Consider the following 18,259-nt stretch of genomic DNA (forward strand, 5'->3'; position numbering starts at 1 on the left):
ATTTAAATTAAATTTTCTTTGTGGGTATTGTGTTGTATTTAAGGATGGCTTCATAACACTCATGTAAATGCTTCAACTGCGGTCTAGGGACTGTAAATCCAGATGTCATTTTCAATATCATGCTGGCTTAGTTATTTTCCTTCAGGTTTTTTATACTTCCATGTCAAAACCATATAAAGCCGTTCAGATGATAAATTACTTTACATATACAGTGACACATATAGCCAAATGTTACCTCAGAAGGAAGTTAAATTTATTGTTTTTAATTAAACAAGCATGTATAAACCTGTGGAACTTGTAGGAACTGATGGTGATATGTACTGAATATTTAAGTGGATAAATCCAAAATGATATTGACTATATATATATAGTCAAACGGCTGGACTTCACTGCCCCTTTTTACTTTTGTTTGCGAACTGATGCATGCATTATTTTTTCAAGTGCTAATTATAATGTTATTCAGAATTATTTAGATGCTATTCTGTTCTGAGCATTTTTAAGGAAAATAACGTGAACATTTTTTACATACTTTTGAAGAAGCTAGTGTTTTTCCTTATTTACAATCGCTTAACCAAGCACTTATATAAAAGTATTCTTTATTCCAGCTAAAATTTTGAATAGTGTCTGAGAATTTCTGTATTTTTATTAGTCATAAGGACACCATTTAATACAATCATAGCTGATCTCATCTCAGCCTCAACTCCACTTTCCTGCTCACTCCCTGCAACTCTTTAACCCGTTACTAATTAAAAATTGATCTCCTCCTTTAATTTATTTAATGTCCTGGCATCCTCTGCACACTGGGATAGTGAATTCCATAAACTCACGAACCTTTAAGAAAAGTCCTTAAATGTGCCTACCCTTTGCCGAACATTATGACTATTTGTTCTAGGTTGCTGCACAGGGAGGAGCATCTGCTTTGTCAATTCCCTTTAACATCTTGCTTACCTTAATTAGATCTCCTCTCATTCTTCTAAATTCAAGTGAGTAAACCTCTAAACTGCTCAATCTCTCTTCATAAAGCCAGCCTTTCATCTCTGGAATTTATCCAATGAACCTTCACTGAACTCCATCCAATGCAGTCTTTAAAATCTGATTATGCTTTTGTGATACTAAGGAGACAGAATGTAACCCTGGCTTGTTGAACAGGGGTGTTAAATTAGTAATTTTTCAGTATCTTGGATCCCTCCAATATCTCATGATCTCTGCAGCCACTTCTCTTAAAATACTTGGATGTAGATCATCACATCCTGGCAACTTGTCTGCCTTGTGTTCCACTAGTTTTTCAAATATTTTGTCCCTCTTATAGAAGCTATTACGAGACCTTTCCTCCCATTAGCACCTTACTTATCTTTTATCTTTGGGATGTTTATAGTGTTTTCCAGCATGAAGACTGATGCAAAATGTTTATTGAAGTTATCTGTCATTTCCCTGTTCTCCATTACCAATCCCCAGTTGCAAACTCTAAGGGCCCCACACTTCAGCTACCCATAATTGTAGAAGCTCTTGCTGTTTGCTTTTATATTTCTTGCTAGTTTACTTTTATATTCAATTTTCTCCCGCATGCTTAGCTTGTTAGTCATCTGCTGCTAGTTCATAAAAGAAAATCGCAATTCTCTGGCTTACAAACAATTTTGCTGCTTTGTATGTCTTAGTTTCTGATTGCTTTTCTTGAGTCACTTTTTTTATCCAAGGTAGATCACCCTTTTCGTCAATTCCTTCTTTTTGACTGGAATGCATTTTGCTGAATGTTATGCAATGGGCTGAGAAGTGGTAGATGGAGTTTAATTCAGATAAATGCGAGGTGTTGCATTTTGAGAAAGCAAATCTTAGCAGGACTTTTACACTTAATGGTAAGGTCCCAGGGATTGTTGCTGAACAAAGAGACCTTGGAGTACAGGTTCATAGCTCCTTGAAAGTGGAGTCGCAGGTAGATAGGATAGTGAAGAAGGCGTTTGGTATGCTTTCCTTTATTGGTCAGAGTATTGAGTACAGGAGTTGGGAGGTCATGTTGCAGCTGTACAGGACATTGGTGAGGCCACTGTTGCAATATTGCGTGCAATTCTGGTCTCCTTCCTATCGGAAAGATGTTAGGAAACCTGAAAGGGTTCAGAAAAGACTTAGAAGAATGTTGCCAGGATTGGAGGATTTGAGCTATACAGAGAGGCTGAACTGGCTGGGGCTGTTTTCTCTGGAGCATTGGAGGCTGAGGGGTGACCTTATAGAAGTTTACAAAATTATGAGGGACATGGATAGGATAAATAGACAAAGTCTTTTCCCTGGGGACGGTGAGTCCAGAATAGAGGGCATAGGTTTAGGGTGAGAGGGGAAAGATATAAAAGAGACCTAAGGGGGCAACTTTTCACTCAGAAGGTGATATATGTATGGATTGAACTAGGTAAAAAGAATGACTGCAGATGCTGGAAACCAGATTCTGGATTAGTGGTGCTGGAAGAGCACAGCAGTTCAGGTGATTTCGAAGCTCCTTGGATGCTGCCTTAACTGCTGTGCTCTTCCAGCACCACTAATCCAGAGTATGGATTGAACTGCCAAAGGAAGTGGTGGAGGCTGGTTCAATTGCAACATTTAAAAGGTATCTGGATGGGTATATGAATAGGAAGGGTTTGGAGGGATATGGGTTGGGTACTGACAGGTGGGACTAGATTGGGTTGGGATATCTGGTCGGCATGGACGGGTTGGACAGTAGGGTCTGTTTCCGTGCTGTACATCTCTATGACTATGACTAAATTTCTGCACAATTGTCTGCAGCTACTTATCCACTGATCTTCCCCTTAGTATATTTCTTTCTTCATATCTCTGAAATTGCCTCTAATTCTGTTGAGGATCCTGGTTTGTGCCCTGAGTTGCTCTCTCTCAAACTGAAATTGAAACTTGACTTTGTTTCTTTTATTCATTTGTGGGACGTGGGCATCACTGGCTATTTAGTGAGCATCGGTATTTATTGCCCATCCCTAGTTGCCCTTGAGAAAGTTGTGGTAAGCTGCCAATTGACCTGCTGCATTGCATATGTTATAAGTAAACACAATGCCTTTAGGGAGGGAATTCCAGGATTTTGAACTAGCAACACTGAAGGAGAAGTGATACAGTTTTAAGTCAGGATGGGGAGTGGTTTGAAAGGGAGCTTGTGGGTGGTGGTGTTCCCATGTGTCTGCTTCCCTTTACTTTCTAGGTGGAAGTGGTGGTGGGCTTGGAAGGTGCTGTGGAGAAAGTGAGGACTGCAGATGCAGGAGATCAGAGCTGAAAATGTGTTGCTGGAAAAGTGCAGCAGGTCAGGCAGCATCCAAGGAGCAGGAGAATTGACATTTCGGGCATGAGCCCTTCTTCAGGAATGAGGAAAGTGTGCCAAGCAGGCTAAGATAAAAGGGAGGGAGGAGGGACTTGGGGCCACCTCCAAACGGACCCCACCACCAGGGATATATTTCCCTCCCCTCCCCTATCAGCGTTCCGAAAAGACCACTCCCTCCGTGACTCCCTCGTCAGGTCCACACCCCCCACCAACCCAAGCTCCACTCCTGGCACCTTCTTCTGCAATCGCAAGAAATGCAAAACATGCGCCCACACCTCCCCCCTTACTTCCCTCCAAGGCCCCAAGGGATCCTTCCATATCCACCATAAATTCACCTGCACCTCCACACACATCATTTACTGCATCTGCTGCACCCAATGTGGCCTCCTCTATATTGGGGAGACAGGTTGCCTACTTGCGGAACGTTTCAGAGTACACCTCTGGGACACCCGGACCAACCAACCCAACCACCCCGTGGCTCAACCCCTCAACTCCCCCTCCCACTCCACCAAGGACGTGCAGGTCCTTGGATTCCTCCGTCGCCAGACCATAGCAACACGGTGGCTGGAGGAAGAGCGCCTCCTCTTCCGCCTAGGAACCCTCCAACCACAAGGGATGAACTCCGATTTCTCCAGTTTCCTCATTTCCCCTCCCCCACCTTGTCTCAGTCCCAACCCTCGAACTCAGCACCACCTTCCTAACCTGCAATCTTCTTCCTGACCTCTCCGCCCCCACCCCAATTCCGGCCTATCACCCTCACCTTAACCTCCTTCCACCTTTCGCATTTCCAACGCCCGTCCCCCAAGTCCCTCCTCCCTACCTTTTATCTTAGCCTGCTTGGCACACTTTCCTCATTCCTGAAGAAGGGCTCATGCCCGAAACGTCGATTCTCCTGCTCCTTGGATGCTGCCTGGCCTGCTGCACTTTGGAAGGTGCTGTCTAAGGATCTTTGATGAATTTCAGCAGTGCATCTTGTAGTGAGTACACAATGCTGCTCCTGACTGTTGGTGATGGAGGGACTGACCACTTGTGGTTGTGGTGCCATCAAGCAGGCTGCTTTGTCCTGAATGTCCCAAGCTCTTGAGTGTTGTTAGAGCTACAGCCATCTGGGCAAGAAGAAAGTATTCTATCACACTCCTGAATTTGTGGACAGGCTTTGGGGAGTCAGGTGGTGAATTACTCTCTGCAGTATTCCTGGTCTCTAACCTGTTCTTGTAACCACTGTATTTATAGGTTAAGTTCAATTGGGTTTCTGGTCAATGGTAATCCAGAGGATGTTGGAAGTGGAGGTTGCAACTGGATAATTGATAATGGGGGAACAGGGGAAATGGCAGATAATTTTAAAAAGTATAGTGGGTAGTGGTAACTTCAATGATTATAGAATCATAGACTCATACTGCATTGGAAACAGATCCTTCGGTCCAACTAATCCATATCGATCAGGCTCCCAAACTAAACGATGTCCACTTGCCTGCATTTAGCCCATATCCCTTCAACATTTTTCCTATTTGTGTACTTATCCAAATGTATTTTATGTGTTGTAACTGTACCTGCACCCACCACTCGCTCTGGTAGTTCGTTCCACACATGAACCACTCTTTGTATTAAAGTGTTGCTCCCCATGTCCTTTTTAAACCTTTCTCCTCTCACCTTAAAAATATATGCCCCCTAGTTTTGAACTCCCCTACCCTCTTTTGAAAGAGCTTTAACATTAAGAATGCTATTGACATCATTAAGTTAAAAATCACACAACACCAGGTTATAGTCCAATAGGTTAATTTCAGAGTACAAGCTTTCAGAGCGCTGCTCCTTCGTCAGGTAGTTAATGGGGCAGGATCATAGGATACAGAATTTATAGTAAAAGATCAAAGTGTCATACAACTGATGCTGTATTGAACAAACCTAGATTGCTGTTAAATCTTCGATCACTTAGACCGGAGATGCATATTCCAATTGACTAGTATGTAAATCCCAAAATTTCTTTCAAGTCATAGCCCCGAGATAACTTAAGGTTTTATCAGTATAAAAAAAGTGACATCTCAATGTGTGTGTGGGAGAAGGAAAGCATGTGTGGAAGAGAGGATGAGAGTGTGTGTGTGTGTCTATGCTTTACAGAATGGATGCACATGTAACAGTGTTTATGCTTGTGAGAGGGTGTGCACGTGAGTATGTGTATGAGAAAGGGTCTGTGTGAGAGTGTATATGTGTGCTTGTGTGAGAGTGTATAGTGTAGTGGGGTCACCTGTATTGTAGCACGATCCCAAGATCCCAGTTGAGGCCATCCTCATGGGTACCAAACTTGGCTATCAGCCTCTGCTCGGCCACTCTGTTGCATATCCCAAAGACTGCCTTGAAGGACGGTCACCCGAAGATCTGAGGCCAAATGTCTTTGACCGCTGAATTTGTTCAATACATCGCACCAGTTGTATGACACTTGGATGTAAATTCTGTGTCCGATGATTCTGCCCCACCAACTACCTGACGAACGAGCAGCACTCCGAAAGCTAGTTCTTTCTAAGAAATCTGTTGGATATAACCTGGTGTTGTGTGATTTTTAACTTTGTCCACCTCAGTCCAATACTGATACCTCCACATCATTGACATTATTGTGGAGGGCTGGGGCGATGTCAGTAAAGACTGCTTGTATGCAGCTTGGCGGAGGGTTCCCCCAGACTTTGTTCGTGATTTTAAAGGTGTTGAACCATCAGAGGAGCTTCCAGCAATCAAAGGTCATGATGTCACTTTTGCAAAGCAAGTTGGATTTGAAGGAGTGGGGACTGATCTCCGCAACTTGTTGCTGCAAGGGAAATTGATGCTTGAGATGGAGACGATGAAGTCCAGGATGCAGCACCACGAGAACTTTCCACTTCTCTTTTGTCTTCTATCCTGAGGGAAGTTGAGAAGCAGTTGCAGCTCTTAGAAGACAGTGACTACAATGCAGAATGTAGCACGATGGCAGTTCATGGCATAAAATCTTATCTGGCACCCTATAAGTAACTTCTTCATGATAGAAAAAAGATGATAAAGCAGCACAAACTAGATGACGTTTTAAAGCCAACTCCAAAGAAACAGTCTGATGAGAATAAACCATAGCCATTAACTTCTGATCTAAATTAGGTTAGGTGAATTGGCCATGCCAGATTACCCATAGTGTTCAGGGATGTGTAGGTTGGGTGCATTAATCAGATAAATGTAGAGTAATAGAGTTTGGGAATGAGTCTGGATGGATTACTCTTTGGCGGGTCGATATGGACTAGTTGGTGGGCTAAATGTCCTGTTTTCACTGTGTAGGGATTCTATGAAATGCTTTCTTGCGTAGTAACCCTGCACCCAGAACTGTACCTGGAACTAATAATGATGCTGATAATGACCCTCAGCCCTGACTTAATGCAAACTCAGAAACCTCTTAAACTGTTAAATGTATTGTATTATATCATTAAAATATGATTTTAACATTTACTTAGCCTAACACAAATGATAGCATAGTCTAACTACTATTTTTGTTTTGATTTTTACTGATATTTTTGATACTTTGACCCAACCCTATTTTTCCCCATAGGCCACACTATTTCTATTGATCGATTTTCTATAACACATGGTTGCATGAGAAGGCAACTACCACATTATAGCAGAACAGACTGAAAAGTGAGGCAACTCTTCGGAACCTTTAGACAACTCCAACTGTGATTTCTTTCCCTTGCCATTCTTCATTTTCAACCAGACTAATTCCACGTCATGATTCAATGCACTATATCACTACTTGCCACAATACTGATGCCTTCGTTTATTAACAAAAGTGACACACCTCCTTTTACTTTTGTATCTATTCTTCTGAAAAATTGAATTTCCTAGAATATTGAGTTTCCAGTCTTGGCCAACCTGTAACCACATCTCCACGATAGCTATCATGTCATACTCCTTGATTTCAACTTGTGCTGTCAACTCATTTATCTTGTTTCTACTGACAACTCACCTGTCTCATTAGAAATAAAGAACTATTATTACTGTCTTTGATATGTTATCTCTGAGCTAAACTGTGCAACTAAAATATAATCTAGAATTAGAACCAAATTCCCTTTGAATCCTAACACAATACACTCATACAGCACCAAACATGACACAATTCTGTGGAGATGATCGTTGCAAAAGGTCAAAAGGTGAACACTCCCCTTGGTCAATGTTCTGAAAAACAAAATATATAGTTTGATGAATTCTTATAGACTTTTTTTTTGTTGACAAATTTGAATTGTTGACAGCTGTAGACTGATTGTAGGTCTTCCAAATGAGCTTCAGTTTAGATGGAACTCTAACTAGTTCAAAGTCTTTGGAAGTAATTCTCTGGGTTAACAGGGTAGTCAAAATACTGAGCATTGCAGCTTTTACTGCAAATTTTGGAGGTCTTTTTTCTCTCTGACTTCCTTTTTTTGAAAGAGAAATCAAGATCTGAAAAGGTTGTTTGGCACTCATCAGTGCAGGGGACTCCATAGTCACTTTCAGAGCCAGGTTTTTCCAGTATTTAAGGGTAATCAACTTCATTTGTTATCTTCCTAAACGATTTGTTTGGCTATATTTTCCAAAGTCATTTACGTTTCTGTAATTAGTAGGTGTGTCACAGCCACATTAAACTGTTGGCCAAAAGTTTTGCTTCAAGTTCTGGTTAATCCTGCAAGTGTCCAAATAGTTCAGTATCTTCCTGTTATTCACTTGGTCGACAAATGTAGACATGTGATCCCAACAATATCAAAATTGTGACCACTTTAAAATGTTATGACTACATTACATGTTTATTGTATACCATTTCAGTTACCTTATTTTATGAATGAACTAACATTGACAGAACTTGATATGGGAGCTGCTATGCCGAAAATATGTCAAGCTTCAAAGCCTTCAGTTAATCATCAAGGTAAGGACAATTGAAGTTCATCTTAGGCTGCTTCAATATTTTTTAATGTCAGATATTTTACATTGGAGTTTGCACTGAAATATTCCATTTATATAGATCCAGAAATGGTAATAAATGTATTTCTAACACTTCATGATCTACTTTACCATCAAGTGACTTATCCTGTCTTTTATTTGTGTTTTGGTTTCCTACTTAATGCAGCAAGCTCAGAAAAAATGAAACAAAGCAATGTTGTATTCAATAGGTTGCATCACATATTGCACTATGGACTTCAATGAGTGTTTTCTCCACCACATCCCCACCAACACAGTTCCTCATTTAATAGATTGAAGTGCAGTCAATATTCATTTCCAAGAGCGGAGGGATATTTTATGCTCCACACTACTTATGATTAATTTTAAAGATACGACTGAAGGTGCCAGGTATGCTAAGGAGTTGAGAGCTGGGATTACAAAAGGAAGCATTGCATTTAGTGAAGTAAGAGAATAATAACTGAATGATGTTAATAGAGAACTAAAGAAAAGGTGAGTGAAGAGTTTGATATGGAACCTGGTACTGGAACACATGCTGGGAACAGATGAAGTTAGGCTTCTTTGAGAATTTGGGACTTTGAGAAATGGTTTAGAAGATGTATGAAGGAATTCAAGGAGATGGATAAGGAAACTCTTGAGATGTTGGCAATGATGCAACAAGAGGAATGGTGTATCATTGAGAAAAAGTTGGTTTGGTGATGTACTGACAGGGTGAGATGTTAAAAGATGTTGAAAGAGTGCAAAGATCCAAGAGAAAGGGAAAGGACCACTTCTGGATCACTTAAGGAATTGCCATTTGAATGGAAAATTGGAGATAGAAATACAAAATGCTGACTTGGAACAGATTCAAAATTGAACTAGAATCACAGACCATCAATGATTGACAAATCCCTCACAAAAAGATCGCTTGGCGAAAGTGAGGACTACAGATGTTGAAGAGTCAGAGTTCATCAGGAATGTGGTGGGGGGGGGGGATGTGGGGGATGTGGGGGAAGGGGGCCTGAAAGAAAAATACGAGAGTGGGGGTGGAGCTGGGGCGGTGAAGGTAGCTGGGAAGGCGATAGGTGGATGAAAGTAGGGATAATTGTGATAGGTCAGTAGGGCGAGTGGAGCGGATAGGTGGGAAGGAAGATGGACAGGTAGGACAGGTCAAGAGGGCAGTGCCTAATTGGAAGATTGGATCTAGGATGAGGTGGAGGGAGGGGAAAATTGGAAACTAGTGATGATGGCGTTGATACCGTACGGTTGAAGGGTCTTAAAGCGGAAGATGAGGCGATCTTCCTCCAGTTGTCGGGTGGCTTGGATTTTGCACTGGAGGAGACCCAGGACTTGCATTCTTGGGAGTGTGGCAGTGGGAGGGGGAATTGAAGTGGCAGCCACAGGGCAACATAACTTGTTCAACTATTGGCTGAGATAAAGTATCATTAATAGTGCTGTGAGCTGAGCTTGTTTTGCAAAAACTTAGCAGATAGAATATAATGGGCGAAATTGTGGGGTTATGCACTTTGGCAAGAAGAATAGAAGAACTGACTATTACTTAAATGGAGAAAGCTGACAAAGCTGCAGCACAGAGAGGTTTGGGGGTCCTCATGTATAAATCAGAAAAAAAACCATCACCCAATTTCAGGATAATAGAGCAATGGAATGTTGGCCTTTTCTTTCAAAGGAAATGGAGTATAACAATGGGAAAGTCTTGCAAAAATTATACAAGGCACTTGTTAGATCACACCTTGAATACTGTGCACAATTTTAGTCCCCTTTTCTGAAGGAAATATATGCTGTCATTGGAGGCAATTCCAAGAAGGTGCCTTCGGTTGACCCTCAGAATAGAAGAATTGTCTTATGAGGAGAGATTAATAATTAGGTGTTTAAATGAAAAAGAAGCGACTTTATTGAAACAGAGAGCACCACCTCAGATTATGTCGCTCATTTAGGACAGAGATGAAGCAAGATTTCTTCTGAGGCTAACTATATCAACCTGTGGACTGCTTTACCATAGAGAGCTGTTAAGGCTGGGTTGTTGAGTATATTTAAGGTGAAGATAGACAGATTTCTAATCAGTAAGGAAATTGAGGATTATTGAGATAAGGCAGACAAGTGAATTTGATAATTCCCAGATCTGCCATGATTACATTGAATGGCAGAGCAGGCTAATGGGATGAGTAGCATAACTCCTATTCTTATGGTCTTGTGAATGGGACATGATGAAAGTTCAGTACTTCACTGAACTTTGTACATGAACATAGTTTGTCTTCATTTGCTGTCTATTCGAATTTACTATAAATTTGGGCTTTCTATTTTAACCTGAACAACATTGCCTGTTTCCAATCATCTTCGACCTTCTGCTGATGAAACTGTTATTCAAGCTTTTCTAACTTTTATTCTAATGCCACCCTTACTGGGTACCTATGTTCCTCCTTTATGCCGCAGCCATCTATCCCATTGCATCCTATGGCCCTTTGACTGAATTGTGTGATCCTTTAAAAGATTAGGTGATGATCTGGGTATAGAGCAATTGTCTTCTGAGGAGAGATTAATAGTTTGGGTGATCCTTTAAAAGATTAGGTGATGATCTGGGTATAGAGCAATTGTCTTCTGAGGAGAGATTAATAGTTTGGGCCTGTGCTTATTGGTGTTTAGAAGGACGAGAAGTGACTAGTGAGAGGATTCTGCCTATCGCAATTATTGTTCCAATGTCTCAAAGTCTTTTTGCAAAACCTAATGTCTTTCCACCCTGAAAAGCTTTCTAAAACCACCTTTTTGTACAGGCTTTTCTTACTTCATGATTTGGTCTTTGTTTCTTTATCTTTCACAAATAACTTTGAAACCTTTTCTAAATCCTGTGAAAGTGCTTTAAATACAAAATGTTACAATCCTGTAGCTTAATTTTCTCAAGTTATATGTGAAATTGTGAAAACCAGTGCAACTATTGTTTTCTGCAAGTGAATTGGTTCTGATGCCCAGTGCAACTTTTCTCTAGATGGATATTGAGTTGTAAAAGTAGCATGAAGTTGAAATGTAATTTTTTTCTCAACAATTGACTAAGAATAATTTATGGAACTACAAATTTAAATTGGTACCATATAACTGATTTCATTTTAACATAACTAAGACAAAGGAAACATTCCTGTTGCCATTCTTATTGCAATCTTTGATTCTAATGCAGTTCTCATCTGTACATTCCCTAACACTGAAAAACATGATGTGGATTATTCATGTAAATGCATATAATTCATGGAGTTATTTCCAGTAGATTCTATCTGGGTAATTAACATATTGAAAATGTGTCACAGGTTGCTGACAAGAATGGACTTGGGTACCACTTTAGGTTTGCAATTCTCAGGACATTCACTCAGCCAGAAAGTTTATTTTCTACAGGACTATGGATTGATTTGGAGATTTCTTACAATGGATCTTTTCTGATGACTTTGGAAACTAAAATGAACCTAACCAAACTGGGCAAGGAGCCACTGGGGGAAGGATACAAAGTAGGCGATGTTGGCAAGGAAGGGTAAGATTTTTAAATTAAAATTTGGTTTTCTGGAACCGCACCAGAAGGAAAGAGTCCATTAGGCACCAATACAATGTGAAGCCATTTTTTGTACTGCATGTGAAAGTAAAAATAGATTGGAAAAGGATTGTCATGGATATTCAACAATGATGCTATACTCTGTGCTATACTCTTAATGGTGAATAGAATTGCTTTTTGTCATTATATACTGAAGGGCACTATGCAACTGGCAACATTATACAATGCTGCCTTTTACACTTTTTTCTTCTGAATGGTCATCAATGCACATTGCATGTGCTATGTCATGCAAGAATCTTTCTCAGCTTCTTCTGATGGAAGGAACTGCTTGAATTTGCCCATTTGCTAAAAAGGAATTTGAAGTAATATTTCCCCCGCTCCCTGAGCTGCAAGTCAAAACTCGTATCCTACCTCCTCATGTCCTCTGTTTTAAGTTATACCTGTGATTTTTAAAAAATATTTGGCCTGAGGTGTGTAATGTGTTTATGAAGTTGTGAAATTGTATTTGGAGGCCCATACTTTACTTTTTATGATATGTAATATATAGAATTACATCTGTTTTATTGGCATCATCTGTGCAATTCTAAGCTTTTCAACCCAAAGCTATCAACTCTGTTCCTATTCGTTTGTATTCCTGTCATTCTTATTTAATCGTTTTCAACTACTAATTCAGTTTCTGTTCAAATGATGCTTATTTGTCATGTTGTATTTACTGTCAGGACATAAAATATCACCTGAGCAGAACACAAAGACAAATCCGGCAGTGAGGATTGCATGTGTGTTTTGGAGCCTATTTGATTATAGTAGTAAAAGGGAAATGGGGTAAACTCTGTTAGGAGTGATTCTCTCTGTGTGGTTTTCTTCCCTACATTCTGCCCAGATGATGAGAACAAAGTCCAGTCCATAGGCAATTTTATCCACAGCTTTGCAGCAGATTGTTAGGTGCAAGTTGAATGTCTGCTGTAGATGATATTCCATTGAAGTCAATGGAACATAAAATTGATCAGAATATTAAACAGGTGGCCAATCCAATTCTGTCCTTTGCCTCCATTTGTGTTAGGTTAAAATTATGTAATTGTGCTGTAATGGTTTCCTTGGAGTCCATGATTTTCCATATTTTTCATAGGTATATATACACTCAGTTTTTTTTAATACAGTTTGGGAAAGTGGTTTTTGCCGGCTGGCCCACGTTTATTGCATGTCCCTAACCACATTGAGAAGATGGGGGTAAGCTACCTTAAACCACTGAAGTTCATTTGGTGTAGGCATGCATGAAGTGTCCTTATGGAAGATGGAAGTGGTTTGGGTTTGAATGGTGCTATCTAAGGATCTTTGGTTAATTTCTCAAGTGTATCTTTCACTTGGAATGACAAGTTCAGCACATACATGGGAATGCCATTACCTGCAAGTTCCCTTCCAAGCCACTCACTGTCGTGACTTGGAAATATATCACTATTCTTTCAATGTTGCTGGATCAAAATGATGGAACTCCCTTCCTAATGGCACAGTGGGTATACCTACAGCGCAACGGTTCAAGAAGGCAGCTCACCACCAACTTCTCAAAGCGAAACTAGCGTTGAGCAATAAATGCCGGCCTAGCCAGCAATGCCAATGTTTCATGAGTGAATAATTTTTTTAAAAACTCTCCTAATGAGACTACCTCCATGTTTAATATCAGCCTAGCAAAACTTCTCCAGACTGCCTCCAATGCCATGTATCTTTCCTTAGATAAGGGGCCTAAAACTGTTCACCATATTCCAGCTGTGCTTTGTATATTTTTAGCAAAATTCCTGACTTTTATACTCCACTCCCTATGAAATAAAGGTGAACACTCCACTTGCTTTCCCTATTACCCATTGAACTTGGATTCTGGATTTTTGTTATTCATGGGTGTGCACTCCAAAATGCCTCTGCTCTTTGGCTTTCCACAGTCTTGCTCTACAGCTTCTCAATTCTTCTTGTCAAAGTGCATAACCTTGAACTTGCCCACATTATCTCCCAGCTGCCAGGCTTTTGCTAAACAAGGGCTCCTCAAAGCACTATTGATGATTCCTTCTGTTATTTTACTGATGATTGAGAGTCGATTGATGGGATGGTATTTGACTTGGTTAGATTTGTCTTACTTTTTGTGCACTGGGTATAACTGGGCAATTTTCCACATTGCTGTGTATGTAACAGTGTTTTTGCTTTGCTGGAATAACTTGGCTACAGACAGATCTTAAGCACTGTTTCCAGAATATCATCAGAACCAAAAGTTTTTGCAGTCTAGTTTATCATCTGTTTCCTGATGTCATGTGGAATGAATTGAATTGGCTGAGTACTGACTTCAGTGATACTGGAGATCTCCAGAGGTGGCCGGAATCAATCATTCATTCACTCAACATCTCTGCAGTGATGTGCTGGACTCCTCTATTGTTGAAAATTGGGATTTTTGTGCAACCACCTCCTCCAGTGAGTTGTTTAATTGTCCACCATCATTCATGTGGCAAGACTGCAGCGCTTAGAGCTGATTCGTTGGTTGTTTTTTTTATTAGATTAGATTACTTACAGTGTGGAAACAGGCCCTTCGGCCCAACAAGTCCACACCGACCCGCTGAAGTGCAACCCACCCATTCCCCTACATTTACCCCTTTACCCAACACTACGGGCAATTTAGCATGGCCAATTCACCTGATCTGCACATCTTTGGACTGTGGGAGGAAACCGGAGCACCCGGAGGAAACCCACGCAGACATGGGGATAATGTGCAAACTCCACACAGTCAGTCGCCTGAGTTGGGAATTGAACCCGGGTTTCTGGCGCTGTGAGGCAGCAGTGCTAACCACTGTGCCACCGTGCCGCCCAACGGTTGTGGGATTGCTTAGCTCTGTCTGTCAGTTTCTGATTGTCCTGTTTGGCATGCAAGTTAACTTGTTTGTGCTTCACCAGGCATAGGTATGCCTGCTGCAGTTCCTAGCATGTCCTTTGCATTCTTCATTAAACAAGGTTAATCCTCTAGTTTGATGCTATTGGTAGAATAGTAGTTATGTCAGGCCAGGATATGTAGATCTTTAGTTAAATGCAATTCAGCTGCTAATGATCTCAGCACGCCTCATTGATTGCCACGTCTTGAGTCTCTCGATACGTTTGAAATTACTCCATTTAACACATTGGTAGTGCTGCACAACGTGATGGAGGATATACTCATTTTAAAGACAGGACTTCATCTCCATAAGGATTGTGCAATGTTCACTTCTACCAATATTATCATGCTCACATGCATCTACCACAAGCAGATTGTTGAGTATTAGGTCAAATATGTTTTTCCCTCTTGTCGGTTCCCTCGTTGAGGGGAGAAAAATGTGCGAGTAAAAAGGGATAGCATTGTTAGTGGAATAGATACTGTTTTCTGCAGCAATGACAGAGTCTTGAAGATTTTGTTACCTATCTGGTGCCAAGGTTCAGGATGTCTCTTATGGTTTGGAGCTTGGGGAAGGCTCCTGTTGTCATGATCTACATAGATATCAATGATATAGATATGATTAAGAACATGGTTGTGCTGAAGATTAGATTAAATTATAAACCAGAACCATGAAGGTAAAATCCGAGAGGGAACTTAAATGTGGAGATAAGGAGAGCTGTAAGGGGAGCAGCAATTGATACATCCAGGTAAAATAAAGGAAGATACTCACTTGTTTTACAGGTACGTTAATGGTTAAAAGATAACAGGGAATGAGTAAGGACCACAGAGGCAATCTGTGTGGAACCAGATTATGCAGGTCTGGTTCTAAACAAATACTTTTTGTCAGTGTTCATTAATGAGAGAGATGAATCCGGGAGAAGGTCTGTGATAGAATGTAAAGAAATTAGCGAAAAGAGAGAAGAGATATTGAGTAGTTTGGCAGGCATAAATGCAGATCAATATCCAGGGTCAGGTGGAATGTATCCTACATTGTTGGGATGAAAGAGCAGGGGTGCTTGTAAAATTTTCAGTTCCCCTCTGACCACAGGAAAGGTGCCAGAGGACTGAAGCACAGTGAAAGTGGAACTTACTTTCAGATTATTTAGCACTACCAGTGTGCTAAATGGGGTAAATTTCAAACATACCTAGAAATTCAAGACATGGCATCCATGGGGAGCTCTGGGTCATTAGCAGCTGAATTACATTCAACTAAAGATCTGCATATCCTGGCTTGACATAGTTCATTCAGATTATTACCTGAATCTCTTACAAATTAGCATGGAGAAAATAAGATTAGAGAGGTAAATCATAGTGTAAAGATGGTGTGGGAGAAATAGGTTCCAATTCATGGGGCACTGGCAGTTGGGGAAAGAGTGAGCTGGCCTATTGGTACAGGAATTTATTTCAATGTTCTGGCAAATCATGTAACTACAATTTACTTACAAGATGGAAACAGACCCTTCAGTCCAACCAGTCCATGTCAACCATGTTCCCAAACTAAACTAGTCTGACTGGCCTACATTTGACACATTTCCCTCCAAACTTTTTCTATTTATGTATTTACCTAAATGTCTTTTAAACATTGTAACTGTACCCCCATTCACTTTCTCTAGCAGTTCATTCCACACAGTAACAACTCTCTGTAAAAAAAAAAGTTGTCCTTCGTGTCCTTTTAAAAATGTTCTCCTTTCACCTTAACACTATATGTCCCCTAGTTTTGGATATCCACTCTAGGAAAAAGACCATTGCTATTTACCTTATCTATGCCACTCATGATTTTATAAACCTCTATAAAGGTCACCCCCTTAATGTCCTGTGCTTCAGTGAAAAAAAGTCCCAGTCTATCCAACCTGTTTTTTAACTCAAACCCTTCACTCCTGACAACATCCCGGTAAATCTTTTCTATACCCTCTCAATTTAACAATATCCTTCCTATAACCAAGTGACCAGAAGTCACACTATACCCCAGATGAGGCCTCACCAAAGTCCTGTTATAACCTCAACATGATGTCCCAACTCTTATCAAGATAAAAGGAAAATATGGCAGCTTGCCCCGTTTGAAAACTCTGACTAAACAGAAGCATGTTTTGCTATTAACAGTTTTACAGAGTTTACTTTTGGACTTGCTACTCTTTCGTCATCAACATCTTTGTAGATGGGACTTTAAACTATTTTTGGGACAGGTTCAATTGAATGGATGTTTTTAAAAAATCCAAAAGAACCAAGGGTAGTGAAGAGGGGAGCAATAATCAAAGTGTGACAGAAAGGGGTTAAAATATGCGCAGAACAGTACGGCAGAAATTAGAACCAGAATAAGTAATAATAATAAAAAGTCAAAGCTTTATCTGAGTATGTGCAGCATTTTGTAACACGGTAGATGAGTTGGTGACACCAATAGAAATCAATGAAATGACAAATGAAAATAGATGCTGTAAATCAGAAACAAAAACAAAAGTTTCTGCAAAACTCAGCAAGTCTGGAGGCATCTGTGAACAGAAATCAAAGTTAGAATTGATTCTGAGAAGGGGTCACCGGGTCCAAAACATTAACTTTGATTTCTCTTCACAGTTGCTGTCAGACCTGCTGAGCTTTTCCAGCAACTTCTGTTTTTGTTTTTGAAATAAATAACTTGATAGCTATTATGGAAATGTGTTGCAGAGTGATCAAGACTGGAAACTTCATATTCAATGTTCCTTAAGTATAGACAAAAAGGAGTAGGAGGTAAGGAATTTTTTTTATAAAAGGAGGTATCAGTGCTGTAATGAGTAGAGATAAAGATGCAATAGATCATGATGTGGAATCAGTTTGGGTGGAAATATGAATAATAAGGGAAAGAGGTCACATGGGAGTCATCTACAGAACTCGAGTTATGTCACTGCAGGACAAAATATAAATTAGGAAATAATGGAGGCATGTAAGAAGAGCATGACAATAATCATGGGTGATATTAAGCTGCATACAGACTGGACAGTTCAGATGGGTGAGGGTGCTGTGAGGCAGCAGTGCTAACCACTGGGCCACCATGTCACCCCTCGGTGGGAGCTCTTGGTATGGGCATGATGTATTAGTGTGGTTTGAGAATTGGTTATCAAATAGAAGATAGATTATTGAGATTAATGTGTCTTTTTCATATTGGAGAGATAGAACTAGTGGAGTGCGACAAGAATCAGTCCTAGGACCTTGATTGTTGACTTGTAGGAGGAGGCAGAGTGTAATGTGTCCAGATTTGCTAACAGTGCAAAAATAGGTGGGAGGGGGTATTGTGATCAGAACATAATGAATTTGTAAGGGGATGTATGTGGGTTAAGTGGGCAAAAACTTGGCAGATGGAATTTAATGTGGGAATGTCTGAGGTCATGCACTTTGGCTTTGGAGGCTGTTCAAAAGATATTCACTAGGCTGATTCCTGATTGGAGGGATCGACTTATCAAGAATCAGGAAGCAGAATAAACTTTTAATTATTAGAATTTAGAATAATATGGGGTGATCTTTTTGAAATATAGAGGATTCTGGAGCTTGACAAGGTAGATGTTGAGAATATGTTTCC

General features: G+C 40.3%; 1 protein-coding gene across 3 annotated transcripts in view; it reads left to right on the plus strand.

Moving 5' to 3' along the window:
• Nucleotides 1-18,259, plus strand: part of tex2 (testis expressed 2) — a 141,358-nt gene that overhangs the window by 102,112 nt on the left and 20,987 nt on the right. For all 3 annotated transcript variants that reach the window (XM_072558895.1, XM_072558896.1, XM_072558894.1), the window contains exons 7-8: nucleotides 8,111-8,210; nucleotides 11,621-11,753. In XM_072558895.1, coding sequence (XP_072414996.1) covers nucleotides 8,111-8,210; nucleotides 11,621-11,753 — 233 coding nt within the window. The remainder of the gene's footprint in view (nucleotides 1-8,110; nucleotides 8,211-11,620; nucleotides 11,754-18,259) is intronic.

The sequence above is a fragment of the Chiloscyllium punctatum genome, chromosome 39, assembly GCF_047496795.1.
Source record: "Chiloscyllium punctatum isolate Juve2018m chromosome 39, sChiPun1.3, whole genome shotgun sequence".
NCBI lineage: Eukaryota > Metazoa > Chordata > Chondrichthyes > Orectolobiformes > Hemiscylliidae > Chiloscyllium > Chiloscyllium punctatum.